The following is a 22,341-nucleotide window of genomic DNA, read 5'->3' on the forward strand; positions in this document are numbered from 1 at the left end:
TCAGCCTCTGGTAACCATCCTCCTATCTCCATGAATGCAATTATTTTAATTTTTAGCTCCCGCAAATAAGTGACTACATGCAAAGTTATTCTTTCCTTGGCTGACTTTATTTTACCTACCATATAGTTCCATCCATGTTATTGCAGATGATGGGATCTCATTCTTTGTTTTTTGTTTGTTTGTTTGAGACAGAGTTTCACTCTTGTTGCCCACGCTGGAGTGCAGTAGCGTGATCTCAGCTCACTGCAACTGCCACCTCCTAGGTTCAAGCGATTCTCCTGCTTCAGCCTCCCGAGTAGCTGGGATTACAGGCATGTACCACCACGCCTGGCTAATTTTGTATTTTTAGTAGAGACAGGGTTTCTCCATGTTGGTCAGGCTGGTCTCGAACTCCTGACCTCAGGTGATCTGCCCACCTCAGCCTCCCAAAGGGCTGGGATTACAGGTGTAAGCCACCACGCTCGGCAAGGATCTCATTCTTTTTTATGTCTGAATAGTAGACCATTGTGTATATTTAGTACATTTTCCAGATACTGTTTTAGATCCTGGGGCCATAGCAGTGAATATGATCCACAAGGTCCCTTCCTCATGGAGTTTGTATTTTAGAGAGGTATGATAAGATAATAAACAAGTAAGTTGGCTGGGCACCATGGCTTACTCCTGTAATCCCAGCACTTTGGGAGGCCAAGGCGGGTGGATCACTGGAGATCAGGAGTTCAGCCTGGCCAACACTGTACAACCTTGTCTCTACTAAAAATGCAAAAATTAGCCAGGTGTGATGGTGGGCGCCTGTAATCCCAGCTACTTGGGAAACTGAGGGAGGAGAATCTCTTGAACCTGGGACGGAGAGGTTGTGCTGAGCTGAAATCGTGCCACTGCACTCTAGCCTGGGCGACAGAGTGAGACTCTGTCTTAAAAATAAATAAATAAATAAGTAAATAAACAAGTAAGCAAATAGCATGATTTCAGGGTTTAAGGATAACTTTGAAATGTGGCCTGTGTACTAAGACTATAGAGAGACTTCTTGATTAGTTGATTAGTCTGTAAGAAAAACTAATAAATGAGAACTTATCATTTTGGTAAAAGAAGACTAGAAAAACTTTTACAAATATTCCTGACTCTAAGGAAAGGTTAGCTTTCGGGGATTTGAATCTCTCTAGGTAGTTTTAAACATGGCTGTTGTAAAGATTTAGTGGAATACCTCTCTTTCATCTCTTAGGTTGTCTTTCACCAAGTCCAAATCCTTTGGTAAGTGTTTTATGTATTTGTGAAACTAAAAGCATGTAAATTGACCTTTTTTTCCTTTATCCAAATCGGTGACTTTGTTGTTTACAATTTTGTTTAAAAGTTTTTTTTCTATTGAAACAATTCACACACTGTAAAATTCACCAGTTTAAATGCTACCGTTCAGCTATTCACAAGATTTTGCAACCATCACCACTATCTAATTCTAGAAAATTTGATCACCACAAAAAGAAATCATTAACAGTCACTCCATTTCCTCTTACTCTGGCTTACCATTTCCTCAGTTAACAGTTACTCTATTTTCTCAGTTACTGGGTGACCATTAATCTACTTTCTGTTTCTATGGATTTGTCTATTCTAGATATTTTATATAAATGGAGTCTTATATGGTCTTTTGTGACTGACACTTTCACTTAGCATAACATTTTCAAGGTTCATTCATGTTGTTGCTTGCATCAGTACTACTTTTTTTTTTTATGGCTGAATACTTTCCCATTGTAAGGATAATACTGCATTTTGCTTATCCAGTCATCTATTGATGAACGTTTGAGTTGTTTCCACCTTTTGACTATCATGAATAATGCTGCTGTGAATGTGGTTCAACAATATTTTGTATGTATGTAGTCTCAATTCTCTTGAGTATATACCTAGGTTGTATAATATGATAACCCTGTTTAACTTTTTGAGGAACCACTAAATTGTTTTTTGCAGCAGCCATACCATTTTATATTCCCACCACCAATGTATGAGAGTTCCCGTTTTTGTTTTTTTTTGTTTTTTTTTTAACCATGTGACCACTTCAAAAAAATTATAGCAGGACGTAGTGATGGGTGTCCATAGTCCCAGCTACTCTGGAGGCTGAAGCAGGAAGATCTTAATTGAGACCAGGAGTTCAAGGCTATAGTGAGCTGTGGTCATGCCACTTCTCTGCAGTCCGGGTGACAGAGCACCCTTGTCTCTAGAACATAAATAAATAAATAAATAAATAAATTTTTAAATTCTATTGGGCTTAAAGTGTTATCATGATTTTGATTTGCATTTCCCTAATCATTAATGATGTTGGACTTCTTATTTTGTGTTTATTGGCATTTGTATATCTTTTGTGGTGAAATAGCTGTTCATATCTTCATTACCTTTTAATAATTAGGTTATGTACCTTTTTATTGTGGATTATAATTTGGTTTTTAGAGCCAATTTTAAAAGAGTCATCATTCCTTGTCATCGAGTTACACGTTGTGTACTTTTCCTGAATATTGTAGGATCACTCAGTCATCCACTGAGTAAAGATATTAGGCTAAATTTTGAATTCTGGCCTCATAATTGGTAAGGCAAAATGCTTTTTATCTTATTCCATCCTGGAAAATAATGGTGCTATTATTTAAAAGAAAAGAGAAGCAGCACTTTCTAAAAGGAGAAAAATAAATTACCTCTATAAAATAAACTTTTTCTTTTCTTACAGACATTTGCTTCATCATTGTTTTCAGGCTTTGATGGATCATGGTGTTAAAGTTGCTTCAGTCTTGGCCTACTCATTCAGTAGGCGGTGCTCTTATATAGCAGAATCAGATGCTGCAGTAAAAGAAAAAGCCATTCAGGTTGGCTTTGTTTTAGGTAAGTAATGGTAAAGCAGAAGTGTTTTGTCCTGTGATGGACTCAGAATTAAACCTGCTAACACAGAATTCTTCCAGGATTTTTCCAAAGTCTACATAAGAAGATTATGAGAAGAACATCAGAACCGTTTAACTCTGTGCCAAAGCACTATACTATATATTTGGATAGTATCTTTCTAAATCCTTATGACATTCTAACTAAGTGTTGGTATTAATAGCATTTTACAAATGAGGAAACAGACTCAGAAAAGTTGAGTAACCGGCTCAAGTCACATAGCTAGTAGAGCTAAGTTTAGAATCCTTTGTCTGTGTGATTCTAAAGTACTTATTTTTCTACCATGTCATGCTGCCACCAGCCTCTTTCATCTACATACTGTAGGCTGTGGCAGGGAACTTCATCCTTTTGGAGCCATAGTTTTCCCATCTCTAAAATGAGGATTACTCTTTATTTCCTCATGGGGATGTTATGAGGATAGTGAAAACAAATGTAAAAGCAACATAGTGAGACCTTAAAAATACATGGTAGGACCGGGTGCGGTGGCTCATGCCTATAATTCCTAGTACTTTGGGGTACTGAGGCTGGTGGATCACTTGAGGTCAGGAGTTTGAGACCAGCCTGGCCAACATGGCGAAATCCCATCTCTACTAAAAATACAAAACTTAGTTGAGTATGGTGACACATGTCAGTAATCCCAGCTACTCAGGAGGCTGAGACAGGAGAATCACTTGAACCTGGGGTGCAGAGGTTGCAGTGAGCCTAGATTGTGCCACTGCACTTCAGCCTGGGCGACAGGGAGACTCTGTCTCAGAAAAGGAAAAAAAAAAAAAGGCTGGGTATGGTGGCTCTCACCTGTAATCCTAGCACTTTTGAAGACTGAGGTGGGAGGATCACTTGAGCCCAGGAGTTCAAAACCAGGCTGGGCTACATAGTGAGACCTCACCTCTAAAATAAATTTTAAAAATAAATAAATAAATGATAAATATAAAAGTAGAGAAAAGTTTTGTGTGCTATACATGTAGAAAAATCTGTTAAATGTTTGTATAAAATTTTATATGGTTTTCATATATCTGTATAGATAAGCATGTTTCAGGCAATTGCATATTAAAGTTTTTGCTACCTTTTTTGTTATCTTGTTTTATTATTTTATTTTGAGACAGGGTCTCACTCTGTCACCCAGCCTAGAGTGCAGTGGCACAATTGCATTAGTTCGTTTTCATTCTCCTAATAAAGACATACCCAAGACTTGGTGATTTATAAAGCAAAAGGAGGTTTAATGGACTCATAGTTCCACATGACTGGGGAGGCCTCACAATGATGGCAGAAGGTGAAAGGCACATCTTACATGGTGGCAGATGAGAGAATGAGAGCCAGATGAAAGGGGAAACCCCTTATAAAGCCATCAGCTCTTGTGAGACTTATTTGCTAGCATGAAATATGTATGAATGGCATGAAACAGTATGGGGGAACCACCTCGATGTTTCAGTTATCTTTCACTGGTCCCTCCCACAACCTGGGAATTATGGGAACTACAAGATGAGATTTGGGTGGGGACACAGCTAAATCATATCATTCTTCCCCTGGCCCCTCCAAAATCTCATGTACTCACATTCTGATACCAATCATGCCTTCCCAACAGTTCCTCAGAGTGTTATTTCAGCATTAACTCAAAGGTCCACAGTCCAAAGTCTCATCTGAGACAAGACAAGTCCCTTCTGCCTATGAGCCTGTAAAATCAAAAGCAAGTTAGTTTATTTCCTAGTTACAGTGGGGGTACAGGCATTGGATAAATACAGTGATTCCAAATGGGAGAAATTGGCTAAAATGAAGGGGCTAACGGCCCCATGCAAATCTGAAATCCAGCAGAGCAATCACATCTTAAAGCTCCAAAATGATCTCTTTTGACTCCATGTCTCCCATCCAGGTCATGCTGATGGAAGAGGTAGGTTCCCATGGTCTTGGGCAGCTTCACCCCCTCTCAGGTGTTTTCACAGGCCAGCATTGAGTATCTGTGGCTTTTCAGGCACACGGTGCAAGCTTTCAGTGGATCTACCATTCTGGGATATGGAGGACAGTGACCCCAGTAGGAGCTCCAGTAGGCAGTACCCCAGTGGGGACTCTGTGTAAGGGCTTCAACCCAACATTTCCCTTCCACACTGCCCTAACAGAGGTTTTTCATGAGGGCTCCACCCTGTAGCAAATTTCTTCCTGGACATCCAGGCATTTCCATACATTCTGAAATCTAGGCAGAGGTTCCCAATGTCAGTTCTTGACTTCTGTGTAACCACAGGCTCAACACCACCTGGGAGCTGCCAAGGCTTGGGACTTGCACCCTCTGAAACTATGGTCTGAGCTGTACTTTGGTCCCTTTTAACTACGGCTAGAGCAGCTGGAATACAGGGGACCAAGTCCCTAGGCTGCATGCATCGGGGGGCCCTGGGCTCAGTCCACAAAACCACAAAAGCATTTTTTTCCTCCTAGGTCTCTGGGCCTATGATAAGAGGGGCTGCCACAGAGGTCTCTGAAATGCCCTGGAGACATTTTCTCCCTTGTCTTTGAGATTAACATTATGTGAATTTCTGTAGCCAGCTTACATTTCTCCTCCAAAAATGGGGTTTTCTTTTCTGTCGCTTCCTCAGACTACAGATTTTCCAAATTTTTGTGCTCTTTTTTTCCTTTTAAAACTGAATCCCAGCACTTTGGAAGGCTGATCACCAGGTCAAGAGATTGAGACCATCCTGGCCAACATGGTGAAACCCTGTCCCTACTAAAAATACAAAAATTAGCTGGGTATGGTGGCCCATGCCTGTAGTCCCAGCTACTGAGGAGGCTGAGGCAGGAGAATCGCTTGAACCCAGGAGGTGGAGGTGGCAGTGAGCTGAGATCGCACTACTGCACTCCAGCCTGGCAACAGAGTGAGACTCCATTAAAAAAAACAAAACTGAATGCTGGCCAAGCGCAGTGGTTCATGCCTCTAATCCCAGCAGTTTGGGAGGCTGAGACGGGTGGATTACTTGATATCAGGAGTTCAAGACCAGCCTGGCCAACATGGTGAAACCCTGTCTCTACTAAAAATACAAAAACTAGCTAGGCATGGTGGTGGGAGCCTGTAATCTCAGCTACTCAGGAGGCTGGCTGAGGCGGGAGAATCACTTGAACCTGAAAAGTGGAAGTTGCAGTAAGTTGATAACGCCCCACTGCACTGCTGAGATCGCCTCACTGCACTGGGTGACAAAGCGAGACTTCATCTCAAAAAATAAAAATAAATAAAACAAGGGCCTGGCATGGTGGTTCACACCTGTAATCCCAGAACTTTGGAAGGCTGAGGCAGGTAGATCATGAGGTCAGGAGTTTGAGACCAGCCTGGCCAACATGGTGAAACCCTGTCTCTACTAAAAAATACAAAAATTAGGTATAGTGGCAAGTGCCTGTAGTCCCAGCTGCTTGGGAGACTGAGGCAGGAGAATCTTTTGAACCTGGGAAATGGAGGTTACAGTGAGCCGAAATCGCACCATTGCACTCCAGCATGGGCAAAAGAGCGAAACTTTGTTTCAATAAGTAGTAAATAAGTAAAGCTTTTAACAGCACCCAGGTCACCTCTTAAATGCTTTGCTGATTAGAAATTTCTTCTGCCAGATACCCCAAGTTCAGAGTTCCACAAATCTCTGAGGCAGGGACAAAATGTCACCAGTCTCTTGGCTAAAACATAGCAAGAGTCACCTTTACTTCAGTTTCCAACAAGTTCCTCATCTCCATCTGAGACCACCTCAGCTGGATTTCACTGTCCATGTCATTATCAGCATTTTGGTCAAAGAAAATGAAGAAGTCTCTAGGAAGTTCCAAACTTTCCCACATTTTTCTGTCTTCTGGGCCCTCCAAACTTCCAAACTTTACCTGTTACCCAGTTCCAAAGTCGCTTCCACGTTTTCAGGTATCTTTATAGCAGCTCCCCTCTCTACTGGTACCAATTTCCTATATTAGTTCATTTTCATGCTGCTGATAAAGACATACCTGAGACTGGATAATTTATAAAGAAAAAGGAGGCTTAATGGACTCACAGTTTCATGTGGCTGAGGAGGCCTCATAATCATGGTGGAAGATGAAAGGCACATCTTACATGGCAGCAGGCAAAAGAGAAAGAGCCAACTGAAAGGGGAAACCCCTTATAAAATACCAGATCTTGTGAGTCTTATTCACTACCGTGAGAACAGTATTGACGAGACCATCCCTATGAGTTAATTCTCTCCCACCAGGTCCCTCCTATAAAACATGGGAATTATGGGAGCTATAATTCAAGATGAGATTTGGTGGGGACAGTCCAGCCATATCAACAATCATAGCTCACTGTAACTTCAAACTCTGGGGCTCAAGCAGTCTTTGTGCCTCAGCTTCCCAAGTAGCTAGGACAACAGGCATGTGCCACCACATCCAGCTGTTTTATTTTTGTTGAGACAAGGTCTTGCTATGTTTTCCAGGCTGATCTTGAACTCCTGGGCTCAAGCATTCCTCCCATACTACTGGAATTACAGGCATCAGCCACTACACTTTGCTCTTTTTTTCTTTATTAAACAAATTTTTTTTGAAGTGACTAGATTCATAGGAAGCTGCAGAAGAGTACCCAGAATTCTTTGAACCATTCCTCCAGCTTCCCCCAGTGGTCACATATTATATAACTGTGGGTCAATATCAAAACCAAGAAATTGACACTGGTGTTATACCATTAACTAGACTCCTGGCCCTATTTAGTTTTCACCAGTTTTTACGTGCACTCATTTTTGTGCGTATGTGTCTGTGCGGTTGATTCATGTAAAGAGTCATATAACCACCATCACTATCAGGATGCAGTACTATTTGATCACCACAAACTACTTTTGTTTTGGGGGGTGATTTTTGTTTGTTTTTATGAGATGGAGTCTGACTCTGTCACCCAGGCTGGAGTGCAATGGTGTCATTTTGGCTCACTGCAACCCCCGCCTCCTGGGTTTAAGCAATTCTTTTGCCTCAGCCGCCCAAGTAGCTGGGATTACAGGCATGCGCCACCACGCCCAACTAATTTTTGTATTTTTAGTAGAGACGGGGTTTCACCATATTGGCCAGGCTGGTCTTGAACTCCTGGCCTCAAGTGGTCTACCCACCTTGGCCACCAAAAGTGCTGGGATTACAACTGTGAGCCACTGCACCCAGCCCTATTTTTTATTTTAACTTCTCCCATTACTGTATGCATGTGCTGTGTGTTTTCTGTCTTACAAGTATACACACATATACATACACAGCTTTCCCAGCAAATTTTAATAGTCATTTTCTTATAATCGTTTTTTTTTTTCTTTGAGACAGGCTCATTCTGTCGCCCAGCCTGGAGTGTAGTGGCACGATCTCAGCTAACTGCAATCTCTGCCTTCTGGGTTCAAGTAATTCTCTTGCCTCAACCTCCTGGGTAGCTGGGACTACAGGCGTGCACCACCATGCCCAGCAAATTTTTGTATTTTTAGTAGAAACAGGGTTTCACCATGTTGGCCAGGCTGGTCTCAATTTCCTGATCTCAGGTGATCCGTCCACCTCAGCCTCCCAAAGTGCTGGGATTACAGGCGTGAGCCACCACACCTGGCCTCTTTTCTTTAATCTTAGAATCATTCTTTGTAGTAGTCAAAGATAGCTTGCTGAAGGAACTTCAGAACATATTTTTTTGAAAGGGACCCTCAGCATTTATTTTTTAGTCTTAGAAATGTCAGTAGCAACAAAGAATTGTCCAAAGAAAGTCTCTAAAAACTTGTGATCTTGACTGATGTTAAGGATGATACCCCTTTAGTTCTAGATGATCATGTAAAAATGTGTGCATGAGAGAAATTTAGTATCAAAGAAGATGAAAGGAAGTCTAGTGTTCATTGAGGTCCTCAGTCATCTCCACATTTACTTATGCCAATCTGGCCATTGTAATGACCCTGATAGACAGTTACCTTGGACAGAGAACCAAGTCGTGGCAAACTTATAGTTATCAGTCTTAATCCTGAAATTACCCAGAGAGTGAAAAAAGTCATACCAGAAGTGTTCTGCATATATCACCACAATAAGTTTAGAGCATTATTACCACCCCAAAAAGAAAACAGTACCCATTAGCACTCACTTCTATTTCCCTCCAACACCAGGCAAACATCATTCATTTTCTATCTCTCTAGATTTGCCTGTTCTGGACATTTTATATAAATGGACTCTTGAAATATATGGTCTTTGGCTGGGTGCAGTGGCTCAACGCCTGTAATTCCAGCACTTCGGGAGACCGAGGCAGGTGTATCACGAGGTCAGGAGTGTGAGAACAGCCTGGTCAACATGGTGAAACCCCATCTCTACCAAAAATACAAAAAAATTAGCTGGACACAGTGGCATGAGCCTGTAATTCCGGCTACTCGGGAGGCTGAGGCGGGAGAATTGCTGAACACGGAAGGCAGAGGTTGCAAAGTGGCCAAGATTAGGCCACTGCACTCTACCCTGGGTGGCAGAGCAAGACTCCATCTTGGTGGAAAAAAAAAAAATACATGGTCTCTGTGACTGCCTTATTTTATTTTATTTAGCATAATATTTTCAAAATCCATCTAAGTTCAAGAGATATAATTCAATATAAAGAATATTTGTTTATTTAAGAGACAGGGTCTCGCCATGTTACCCAGGCTGGTCTTGAACTTTTGGCCTCAATTGATCCTTCCACCTCAGCCTCCAAAAGTGCTGGAATTACAGGCATGAGCCACTGTATCTGGCCTAATACAAATCATTTTTAACCAGATGTTAGAAAACTAAAAAGGCAAAAAGGGAACAGTAGAGTATTAGGGACACAACAGTAGAGTATTGTGAAAACTGGCTACCATACCTATGACTTGGGGAACCAAGGGAAGAGGTTGGAATTAAAAGTTAGAAATTGTAGGGGTTTGCCCTATAAAGCTGAGATGCTGTTAGGCTGTTGCTGGTGCCTCAGAGGTCTGAAAAGAGGGCCATGGGTCTAGCTAGACCTCTAGGAGGGACAATCTAGGTGATTGTTGTTGGTGTTTGATGGAGTGCTGTGAAACTGGTTTTGCAAGCATTGGAAAACTGCAACTGGTATTGACTATTACTTAATGGAATGAACTACTACCAGAGTAAAGAAGCAAACCCTGGGGTGTTTTTGTCAGCAGGAACCTCACTAACACAAACAGGAAGGAAATTGTCCTTTGCTCTTGGAGTCTTGCAGCCCTTTCTCCATTGCCTCCTATTGGCTGAGCCTAACAGGATGCCAGCTAGCAAAGGAGAAATGTGGTTTGCAGAGTCCTTGCTCAGCATCCTCAAACATACTCTAGTAGAGTGAATTTGAAGCTGAAAGAAAATATTCTAATAACCAACCCAATACACTATATGCTGGGATGATAAATAGAATTTTGCTTAGTGTGAATATGAATAATCTCATTATTCTGCTCAACTTGGTGAGGAACCTACAAAGTTCTAAAGCACAGTTCTTTCTCTCCAATTAATTTTAAAAATTGCTTAATTACATGTAGATTTAATTAAATATAAAATGTGAATCTAAGCAAAATACAGTATTTTGTTGACTCAGACATTAATACTATTGAGACACACCATATTTTTTTGTGTACCAAGAAAAAAAAATGCAGCCAATTACTGTAATATTACCATCAGTTTTATCATGTACGCTACTTTCAGAGGTTTTTTTGTTTTTGAGATGGAGTCTGGCTCTGTTGCACAGGCTGGAGTGCAGTGGTATGACCTCTGCCTCCCAGGCTAAAGCCATTCTCCCATCCCAGCCTCCTGAGTAGCTGGGACTACAGGCACTTGCCACCACACATGGCTGGCTTTTGTATCTTTTGTAGAGACAGGGTTTTGCCATATCACCCGGGCTGGTCTCAAATAATTTCAGAGATTTTTTTTAATGTGCAAAAAAATGTGTTTTAGAACATACCATGATGGTATGTTACCTTGTGTTTTCTGGTTATTGTAACTAATCCTGAATAGCAGCAAGAAATTATTCCTTAACAACTAATGTAGTATAGGGACTACAGACTTAGCCTCTGAAGTCAGATTGTATGGATTTGAATCTTTTCACTTGCTGAATTATAAGTGTTGGTTTTTCTGTGACTCAAGTTTTTTCATCTATTAAATTGGGGCAGTTATTTAAGTTGAAGGTGTGTTATGAAAGTTAAATGAGTGAGTTCATGTAGAGCAGTTACCACAATACAAGGTGTTTTACACGGTGTAGTAACAGTGTATTAAATGTTAGTCATTTTTAGGGGTGAAATTCCTCAAAAAGATAATATTCTGAGTAAATAATATCCAGAACAGTAATTTCTTGCTTAAAAAAAAAATAAGATAATTAAGCATCACAGTCTTTTTTATCTGTATATCCTCCATTATGTGCTGCTTACTAAGAAGATTAAGTATATTCAGATTTATCTTCTTTGGGATTTCATATTGGGAGATGCTAAAGTTATATGTACACTGCAAGATGAAAATAGTAAAATAATTTAGTTAGCTCATTAGCTGGAAAATTACAACTCTTAGGCCATGGAGTGAGTATTCTTAGAGAGTCGAAACTTTTGACTTCCTATTCAAGGTCTTAACCTTAATCCTCATTCCCCTAGTTTAAAATCTTTTTATAAAAATCTTAGAATTCATATCTGTGCTAAACACAAGACTTTAATATCATGGGGTTTTTTTAAATTTAGGCAGTATTCACTGTCAGCATGTCATTTCAGCTTTCAGGCTATTTATCAAATGATATTTCTTGTTTTTTAGGTGGCTTCCTTTCAGATGCAGGCTGGTACAGTGATGCTGAGAAAGTTTTTCTGTCCTGCCTTCAGTTATGTACTCTACACGATGAGATGCTTCATTGGTTTCGTGCAGTAGAATGTTGTGTGAGGTAAGTTGGAACATATCCTGTAATTACATGCTATAATGGAATTTAGTAGCTTTTATAGTTTTAGCTCTTCTAAGTATATGCCAACATTTTAGTAACTCTCTGAGATGATATTTATATGTGATAGTTTTGCTACTCTGGCCTCCTCTTTCTCATCTCTAAAATAGTTAATCTGCTATAGGCAATTTAGGTTAGATTTGTGTATTATAAACCAGAATGTGTTTTGTTTTTTTTTTTTGAAATGGTATCTCGCTCTGTCACCCAGGCTGGAGTACAGTGGCTCAGTCTTGGCTCACTGCAACCTCCACCTCCTGGGTTCAAGTTACTCTCTTGTATCAGCCTCCAGAGTAGCTGGGATTACAGGCATGCACCACCATGCCCGGCTAATTTTTTGTATTTTTAGTAGAGATGGGGTTTCACTATGTTGGTCAGGCTGGCTCAAACTCCTGACCTCAGGTGATCCACCTGCCTTGGCCTCCCAGAGTGCAGGGATTACAGGCTTGAGCCACACACCTGGCCCAGAATGTGTTTCTATATATCTTTTTGCTTTGTCATAGTGCTTATTTATTCATTCAAGAAGTATTTATTGAATAGTTATTAGTGCTAGGAACTATGGTAGGCACTGAATGCTAGGAAACTCCAGAAATGTACTTTTTCTTGGGTGTTACTTTTGTACCCCTGCTTTGTTTATATTTCCATAATTGTGCATAACAAGATTAGTGCTTTGCTTGTGAAAAACTTTTCTTTGAAGATACATTTATATTTATTACTTTTTTACAGATATTCTTAAAGTCAAGCAAATCTAAAAGTAACTGCTTTATTGTCCTTATTTTTGTTTGCATGTGTTACATTTACCTTTAGCTATTTTCATACAGGTTTTCTCTTTGTCCCCCAATTTCATTTGGCATTTCTTAAAAAGAATTTTTTATGTAAAACTAAAAGAAAATAAAAATAAAGTCAAAAAATTAAACAACAGAAATTCTTTATCCTAAGTTAAGTCCAATCAGTTTATTGAATATACAATCTTCTATTTGTATGGAATTAAGTTACATATTTCTAGGTATTTTTAGATGAGTTAATTAAATCTGAATCCCTTCAAACCTAGAGTAGTCTTTTATAAAACTATTGTATTTTTGTTTTGGGGTTTTTAAAATATATTTTTTTTACTTTATTTTTATTAGAGATGGGGTTTTGCTGTGTTGTCCAGGCTGGTCTCCAACTCCTGGGCTCAAACACTCCTCCTGCCTGGGCCTCCCAAAGTGCTGGGATTGCAGGCATGAGCCATCACACCCAGCCAGATTACTGTTGATTTAAGCTAAAATTGAGTAAAACTCTTTTTTTTTCCAGTTGAATTTCAGTCTTTTGAGGCTGTCATTGTCCTTTTTTGTACAAGGTTTATCTATGTCACATGGGCATTCAAATTGTGAAGTTAATTTTGCAATATGCAATTTTTTTTTTTTTTTTTTGAGACAGAGTTTCACTCTTGTTACCCAGGCTGGAGTGCAATGGCTCAATCTCGGCTCACCGCAACCTCCGCCTCCTGGGTTCAGGCAATTCTCCTGCCTCAGCCTCCTGAGTAGCTGGGATTACAGGCACGCGCCACCATGCCCAGCTGATTTTTTGTAGTTTTAGTAGAGACGGGGTTTCACCATGTTGACCAGGATGGTCTCGATCTCTTGACCTCGTGATCCACCCGCCTCGGCCTCCCAAAGTGCTGGGATTACAGGCGTGAGCCACCACGCCCGGCTGCAATATGCAATCTTAATTATAAATAATATTTTAGAAGGTTATGATAATTTCCCACATCTACTTTAGAAGTGTATGATAAATTATAGGAATATTTGTGTACAGAAACTATAAAAAGACTGGTATTTAGCCTTATAATTTATAGTACTCAAAAATAATCTCTCTTTTTCCCCTCCTTCTGCCTATTCTGTATTTGACTAGATTATCCCATATGGGATTTGGGAGGTTAGTTACATATTTCTGTATATATAAACTGGTTAATTTAGAACAGAAAAGGCATTTTGTGTGATTTTATCTTAGATGATTCACTATAGCAGCCTTGACCAAAAGATAAAGCACTTTCTTTTTTGTATATGCTTTAGTGTTTTTATTCACATATTCAGATTTAGTTCATCCAATTACCTGTGTTTCTTCTGATTTTAAGGCTCCTGTGTAAATTTGGCTTTAGCCTTACCAAAAGGTTTAGTTTCCTCACAAGACAAGTCAGTCTCCTTCTCTCCTTCCTAGTTTGTCATCTTTAGCAAGTAGCTCACATCATTATGGGTATAGCAAGTGTTAATAGGCAGTGAGAAGAGGGGAGGGCAAAAAGTGCATGCCAGCTGAGTCTGCTTTTTTAAATCAGAAAAAAATTGCCTTCCCAGAAGTCTAACCCTATCTCTTTGATTACCTGTCTTTTAAACTGGAGACTGAAACACATTCTACATAACTTCTAATCTGTTTAATATAGTCTGAGAAGCAAAACATTTTTAATTGTGCATAAATGAATTTATGGATCTACATTAAGGAAGAAAACATGAGGAATATTGGATCATTTCTGATAACTGGCTGGGTGCAGTGGCTCACACCTATAATCCCAGCACTTTGGGAGGCCAAGATTTGAGGATTGCTTGAGCTTAAGAATTGGAGACCAGCAAGACCCCATTTCTATAAAAAATTTTTAAATAAATAAAAAGAATAATTAACAATTCAGAACTGGCTTCCTTTCAGCAAGCACATGTGAAACTAGAATATTGTCTGGGCCAAGGAACAAAGCCATTTATAATGCCAACTCACTGCCTGTATACCAGGATATTTTGTCTTTATGAATTTGAAATTTCAAAATAAAATTTGCCTCTATTTAACTAACCTTGCTGCTGGGCGTGGTGGCTTATGCCTATAATCCCAGCACTTTGGGAGACCGAGGCGGGCGGATCGCCTGAGGTCAGGAGTTCGAGAGCAGCCTGACCAACATGGAGAAACCCCATCTCTACTAAATATACAAAATTAGCCGGGCGTGGTGGTACCTGCCTGTAATCCCAGCTACTCAGGAGGCTGAGGCAGAAGAATTGCGTGAACCCAGGAGGCGGAGGTTGCACCATTGTACTCCAGCCTGGGCAACAAGAGCGAAACTACATCTCAACTAACCTTGCCAAATTATTGGTCATTACAGGTGTATTTAATATAATTTATATATAATTCATTTTTTCATCTACTTAGTATTATTTGAAAAGATTAAAATTTTATGACTTAGCTTATTTTTTTAAGGCAGAGGGAAATTTGGGATATTTAATATAATTTATATAATAATTTTTTTCATCTAAGTATTGTTTGAAAAGATTAAAATTTTATGACTTAGCTTTTTTTTAAGGCATAGAGAAACTTGGGGTATTAATTGACCACGTGTTTAATTGAATTGGAAAAGAACTGTTTTGCAGAGCAGATACTAACCAAATCCTTTGGCCAATCCCAGGGGCTTTGAGCCTGATGCAAGAATAAAAGTATGTTTTTCAATTTAATGTCACAAAACCAATTTCTAATCTGGGGCCAGCATCAGAACATTATAGAACAAAGGTCAGAGAACCTTCATAGCCCTTCTTAATAGAAAGTAGTTAAACCTGATACCATTTTTCAGTCCTTTGTATTCTTTGAGGACCCTGCCTATTTCCATTTATTCATTTTCTATTTTAATAGCTTTGTTTTTCTTGCTTATACATGTCTGTGGCCAAACACATCTAGAAAATACAGAAAGTAATAAGGAAGAAAATTGTTGCCTATAACCCTGCTGCTCAGAAATAACCACAGTTACTGAATTGGTCTGTTATTGGGGGATGACAAACTTAAAATCACACCCCCAACCCCCTTTTCAGTTTTTTTCCATGGAGTGAGTTAATCCAGAGCATGGTTTGTCTGAGGTCAATAATTCTCTAGAACCTCCAGATAAGAGAACAGAGATTGCCTTTGGGCTTGTCAGAGTTGGGCAGAACAAACTTTGCATTTTATTTTAAATGCTTTTCTACTATTTATTATGTTTTTAAACCATTTACATATATTACGTTAGTAGTTTTTTTGAAAATGATAAGAACTTTTTGAACTACTGGATGGTGGAGTGGGGTTAGGTGTGGGGGTGTGTGTGTGTGTGTGTGTGTGTGTGTGTGTGTGTGTGTGTGTATGTAGACTTGAATGTGGATTGAAAGAGAACCCTGGGCAGTTGAATTTCCTGAAATCCAAATATAAATAGAAATTAGAAGCTAGAGGAGGCCGGGTGTAGTGGCTCACGCCTGTAATCCAAGCACTTTGGAGGCCAAGGTGGGTGGATCACCTGAGGTCAGGAATTCAAGACCAGCCTGACCAACATGGTGAAACCCCATCTTAAAAAAAAAAATTATTAAAAAAAAAACAACATATGGAAAAGCAGAACATCCTGTTATTTGGTTCCCACAATTGCGAACACGTGGCCCACTTGTTTTATCTACACTTTGCTGTCGTGTAAATTCACAATTTTGCCTCCCTCATTGCATTGTTTTATAGAAAATCTCAAGTATTATATCACTTCATAAATAATTCAGTATCTCTAAAATGATGACTTTTTAAGCCATAATACCTTTATGACATGTAAAATGAATAATTCCTTAATATTAAATATCTAGTTGTATCATCAAAAAAAAAAAAAAAAAGAAAGAAATTAGAAGCTAGAAGGAAGTAGCAGTATCTCAGTTACTGAGAGAAAATACTGTACCTCACCAGTTTTAAGGGCAAATAAATAATTTTCAAATATATAAAGACCCAGTATACCTCCATGTACCTTATCTGAGGGAAATAATCAAAGAACTTCTTTAACCAAATATAAGTTCTGGCCAGGCATGGTACCTCATGCCTGTAATCCTGGAACTTGGAGGGGGTCATGACAGGAGGACTGCTTGAGCCCAGCCTGGGCAATATAATGAGACTGTCTTTATTTTATTTTAAAATAAAATTTGGAAACTTTAAAAAAAATTCTTATATTTATAATAACAAATTCCAAGGTAGGGGAAGATGATATAGAAACAGTGGCAAATAATGAATATTGTAATATATGTCTCACATGTAAATGGAGTAGAAAGAGAATGAAGAACAAATTGAGAATTTGTAATAGGCCTTAAATGAGGATTTTTTTCAAACCAGAGATGAAAAAGAAATTTTAGAAATTACAAAAAACAAAAATTTTTAGTTACCATGTTGAATCTGTTACAGGTTTAGTGTTCCTAATCCAAAAATTTGACATTTGAAACATGATTGGTCTCACACATTTCAAATAAGGATAGTCAACCTGTATTTTAAACAACAAAGTAGTATTTAGGAAAGAAATGTTAACCTGAAGCTTCAGTTAGTGTTAATGCCAGGAAGCTTATAGAGACCACCTAGCAAAATTTTCTTTCTAAAGAAGTAATGAGGCCAAGCGCGGTGGCTCACGCCTGTAATCCCAGCACTTTGGGAGGCCAAGGTGGGCAGATCGTTTGAGTTCAGGATTTCAAGACCAGCCTGGCCAACATGGAAAACCCCATCTCTACTAAAAATACAAAAAATTAGCATTAGCAGTAACATCTAAGCTCTTGTCACCTCCCCTTGGAATTCCTTTTTCAAATCTTCCTTAAGAATAGGAAGACTAGCTGGACACAGTGGCTCATGCCTGTTGATCCCAGCACTTTGGGAGGCCAAGGTGGATGGATCACCTGAGCAAGAGCAGCCTAGCCAACATGGTGAAACCCCATCTTTACTAAAAATACAAACAAATTAGCTAGGCATGGTGGTGGGCGCCTGTAATCCCAGCTACTTCAGGAGGCTGAGGCAGGAGAATTGCTTGTACCTGGCAGGCAGAGATTGCAGTGATGCAAGATCACACCATTGCACTCCAGCCTGAGTGACAAGAGTGAAATGGTCTCAAAAAAAGAAAAAAAAGTAATGAAATTTAACAGATTTAGAATTATTTTGGAGGTCATGACCTTATAGTTTGAAGAGTTGGATAATTTTATTAACTGGCTTTTTAAAGATTACTTTGAAAAGTGATGGAGTGAGTAGTTCACTTGTGGAGATCGTGCATGACTACTTGACATAGAAGAAATTGAAAAGCCCAGCAGTCCTAATGCTTTGCAGATGGTTACTGGTAACTTTGGATTAAATTTCTGGTGACATCAGAAGTTCAGAAGTAGTGGTTTTCAAATAAGTGAAAATGTTTTACTCTAAAAAACTGTCATTCCAAAGAAGGATTTATTTATTTAAAAGATAAAAACTTTCAGATGACTGAAGAAATAACTATGTTTAAGGTACATGTGAATAATTTGAATAAAGCAAATTGTGAAGAGGAAAAGCGATTTTTGGAAATTTAATTTAGATTTTAAATATGTATGTATAAGGAAAGATTTAAATGTTATAAATTTTTGTTCTTTCTGTTTTTAATAGAAACAAGACCTCAGGATGTTGCCCAGGCTGGTCTCAAACTCCTGGGCTCAAGTGATCCTCCTGCCTTGGCCTCCCAAAGCACTGGGATTATAGGCATAATCACCACACCTGGCCTTAAATATAAATTATAGGTATTTTAATGTTATCACATATATCCCTAAAACATGATATATATGAGTTGGTAAAAATATTGTTAGATGGAAAATGGAGGTTCACCTTACATTCAGGTTATTTTTTAATAGACGTATAGCCTATTTTAAAAATATACATTTGGGGCCGGGCACGGTAGCTCACACCTCTAATCTCAGCACTTTCGGAGGCCAAGGTGGGTGGATCACAGGGTCAGGAGTTTGAGACCAGCCTGACCAACATGGAGAAACCCCATCTCTAAAAAAAATAGAGTAAAATAAACATTTGGGAGAATGGAAAAGTAAAAGTGTTATAAAGTTCTGATCTTTGTAGGTAGAGTAGGAAAGGGCATCATTATTTAATGTTCAAACATTATCAGTGCTAGAGCTGGGTATTTAAATGCCTTGTGTAATGGAAAAATGTGTTAAAACTTCCGTACTAGGTGGTACACATATGGGTGAGAATAATTGGAAACTTGACCAAGCTAGATCATAAGCAAAGAGAATAGAGGAAATAACTGATTATGACAAATGTTAAATAAGATGAAAAGGTTAGACCAAATATAATTATCATCATGTAAATGGGCTCAATTCTCCTACCTAAGGATGGCAGTTGCCAAGAGGGTTAAAAAATAAAAGCTAGTGCTATATCATAAAAAGAAAAACAATAATGCTAACAATAAACACTAACACCCCAAAACAATAATACTGACAATAAGGAAGAATTCAGGATTAAAACTGTAAGTTGATTGGAAAGGGATATTGATAATAGAATGTATAATTCACAAAAAGATCATAAACCTATGTGTAGCAGATAAGATTGGAGCCACCAACATAAGCAGTGCACCTTAAAAATACAAAAGCTTTGATAAAAAGATAATCAGTACAATGTTAAGTGCCTCCAGGGTAGGTTAATTCTGAATATATAGAGGTTATTAATGAACTAGGTTCATACCATCTGTTCATCTTTTCTTTGGCTAGCTCTCCATTGCTTTTAAGATTACTGCCATGGTTTGAGGTATCAGGTACAGATTCTACATTCTCTAGCAGAAGCAGCACACTCATAGTGATGGTCCTCCCTGACTTGAAATTAAAACCATACCAGACTAATAAAGAAAAAAAGAAGACTCAGATAACTAAAATCAGAAATGGGACTTGGAACATTGCTAGCAATCTTCCACAAATAAAAGGATTTAAGGAGACTCCTATGAACAGTTGAACACCAACAAATTAGGTAATAATAGATAAAATTGACAAATCTCCTAGAAATGTACAAATTACCTAAATGCCCCAAGAAGAAATAGAAACTCTTGCAAGACCTATAACAAGTAAACAAATTAAATCCATAATCAAGAACCTTCCAACAAAGTCCAGGACCAGAAGACTTTACTAGTGAATTCTATCAAACATTTAAAGAATAACACTAGTTCTTAAACTCTTCCAGGAAATTGCAGAGGAAGAAACACTTCTTAACTCATTTTTATTTTCATTTTCATTTTCATTTTATTTATTTTATTTTTGAGACAGTCTTACTCGTTCGCTGAGGCTGGAGTGCAGTGACATGATCTCAGCACACTGCAACCTGCACCTCCCAGGTTTAAGTGATTCTCCTGCCTCAGCCTCCTGAGTAGCTGGGATTACAGGCGCCCACCACCAGGCCTGGCTAATTTTTGTGTTTTTAGTAGAGACGGGGTTTCCCCATGTTGGCCAGGCTGGTCTCAAACTCCTGACCTCAGGTGATCCACCCACCTTGGCCTCCCAAAGTGCTAGGATTACAGGTGTGAGCCACTGCACCGAGCCAACTCATTTTAAAAGACCAACATTACCCTAATACCAAAGACCAAAAAATGATATCAAAGAAAAGACAATGTCAGACCAGTGTTCCTTACAAATATGGATGTAAAAATCCTCAATAAAATACTAGCAAATCAAATCTAATAGAATATTAAAAGGATTTTACACTATGACCAAGTGAGATTTATCCCAGGAATGCAAGGGTGGTTCAGCATAAGAACATCAATGTGATACACCATGTTAATAGGATAAAGGGAAAAAAGAAAAAGAAAAACCCAGTCATCTTGGTTGACACAGAAAAGACATTTGGCAAAATCTAACACCTTTTCATGATAAAAAAAAAAAAAATTAAAAAAAAAGAATTCCTAGAAAGCTAGGAATAGAAAGGAACTTCCTCAATATGATAAAAAGTATCTATGAAAAACCTGCATTTAACGTCATGCTCTATAGTGAAAGACTGAAAGCTTCCTCCATAGGATCTGAACAAGACATGGATGCCTGCTTTCACTAGGGGTATTCAACATTGTACTAGAAGCCTTAGCAGAAGAAATTAGACAGGAAAAACAAAAAGCATCAATATTGGAAAGGAATAAGTAAAACTATTGATTTGTTGGACTTAATCAAAATAAAAAACTTCTGTACATCACAAAACGTCAAGAAAGTAAAAAGACAACCTATGGAATGGGAGAAAATATTTGCAAATCATACGTCAGATAAGGTTCTAGTATCCAGAATATATCAAGAACTACAAACAATTTAAAAATGAAGCTGTGTGTGGTGGTTCACACCTGTAATTCCAGCACTTTGGGAGTTCGAGGCAGGCAAATCAGATGAGGTCAGGAGTTCGAGACCAGTCTGGCCAACATGGTAAAACTCTGTCTCTACTAAAAAAAATAGACAGACAGACACACACACACACACACACACACGCGCGCGCGCACATGGTGGCGCACACCTGTAATCCCAGCTACTCCGGAGGTTGAGGAGGGGAATCACTTGAACCCAGGAGGCAGGAGTTGCAGTGAACTGATACTGTGCCACTGCACTCCAGCCTCGGCGACAGAGCAGGACTTCATCTCAAAAAAAATAGAATCTAGCCTGGCCAACATGGTGAAACCCCATCTCTACTAAAAATACGAAAATTAGCTAGGCATGGTGGCGGGTACCTGTAATCCCAGATACTTCAGAGGTTGAGGCAGGAGAATCACTTGAACCTAGGAGGCAGAGGTTGCAGTGAGCCAATCGTGCCACTGCATTCCAGCCTGGGCAACAAAAGCAAAACTATAAGTCAAAAAATAATTAATAAAATAAAGAGCAGGCTGGATATGGTGGGTCACACCTGTAATCCCAGCACTTTGGGAAGCTGAGGCAGAAGGATTTCTTGAGCCCAGGAGTTTGAGACCAACCTGAGCTACATGGCAAGACCTTTTCTCTATTAAAAATTTTTAAAAAGATCAGCTAGGTGTGGTGATGCAGGCCTATAGTCTCAGCTGCTTAGGAGGCCAAGGTGGGAGGATCCCTTAAGCCTAGGAAATCATGGCTGTAGTGAGCTTGATCCACACCACTGCACTCCAGCCTGGGTGACAGAGTGAGTCTCTGTCTCAAAAAATAAAATAAAATAAAAAATGGGCAAAGGACTTGAATAGACATTTTCCCAAGGAATATATAAATGGCTAGTAAGCATATGAAAAGATGCTCAGTGTCATTTGGCATTAGGGAAATACAAATAAAACATAACGAGGTACCGCTTTATTCCTACCAAGATGGGTACAATTAAAAAAGTAAAAACAACAGAAAATAAGTGTTGGCAAGGATGAGAAGAAATCGAGTGATTCTGCTGAGAGAGCATTTGAAAAAAAAGAAATTGGAAAGTTTGTGCACTGTTGCTGGGAGTGTAAAATGGTGCAGCTGCTGTGGAGTACAGTTTCGCAGTTTGTCAAAAAGCTAAACATAGAATTACCGTATGACTCAGCAATTTCACTCGGAGGTATATGCCTAAAAGCATTGAAAGCAGGGAATCAAAAGTTATTTGTGTACTAGTGTTTATAGCAGAATTTTTCACAAGTCAAAAGATGGAAACAGTCCAGGTATCCATCAACAGATAGTAGACACACAAAATTTGGCATTTACATACATATTCATACAGTGATTCCCTCAGTTTTGATATATGCTACAACATGGATGAACCTTGAAAATTTTATCCTAAGTGAAATAAGTTAGACATAAAAGGAC

The 22,341-nt window shown here is 38.9% G+C and overlaps 1 protein-coding gene across 2 annotated transcripts in view; it reads left to right on the forward strand.

Annotated features, from left to right (window-relative positions):
• APPBP2 (amyloid beta precursor protein binding protein 2) overlaps positions 1-22,341 on the forward strand; it is a 73,306-nt gene that overhangs the window by 24,573 nt on the left and 26,392 nt on the right. Inside the window, exons 3-5 of one of the 2 annotated variants that reach the window (XM_032280740.1) lie at positions 1,220-1,248; positions 2,705-2,856; positions 11,626-11,749. In XM_032280740.1, coding sequence (XP_032136631.1) covers positions 2,736-2,856; positions 11,626-11,749 — 245 coding nt within the window. In that variant the 5' untranslated portion in view covers positions 1,220-1,248; positions 2,705-2,735. The remainder of the gene's footprint in view (positions 1-1,219; positions 1,249-2,704; positions 2,857-11,625; positions 11,750-22,341) is intronic. The other variant, XM_032280739.1, reaches the window with a different exon arrangement.

The sequence above is a fragment of the Sapajus apella genome, unplaced genomic scaffold (genome assembly GCF_009761245.1).
Source record: "Sapajus apella isolate SASKATOON/1434 unplaced genomic scaffold, GSC_monkey_1.0 scaffold12, whole genome shotgun sequence".
NCBI lineage: Eukaryota > Metazoa > Chordata > Mammalia > Primates > Cebidae > Sapajus > Sapajus apella.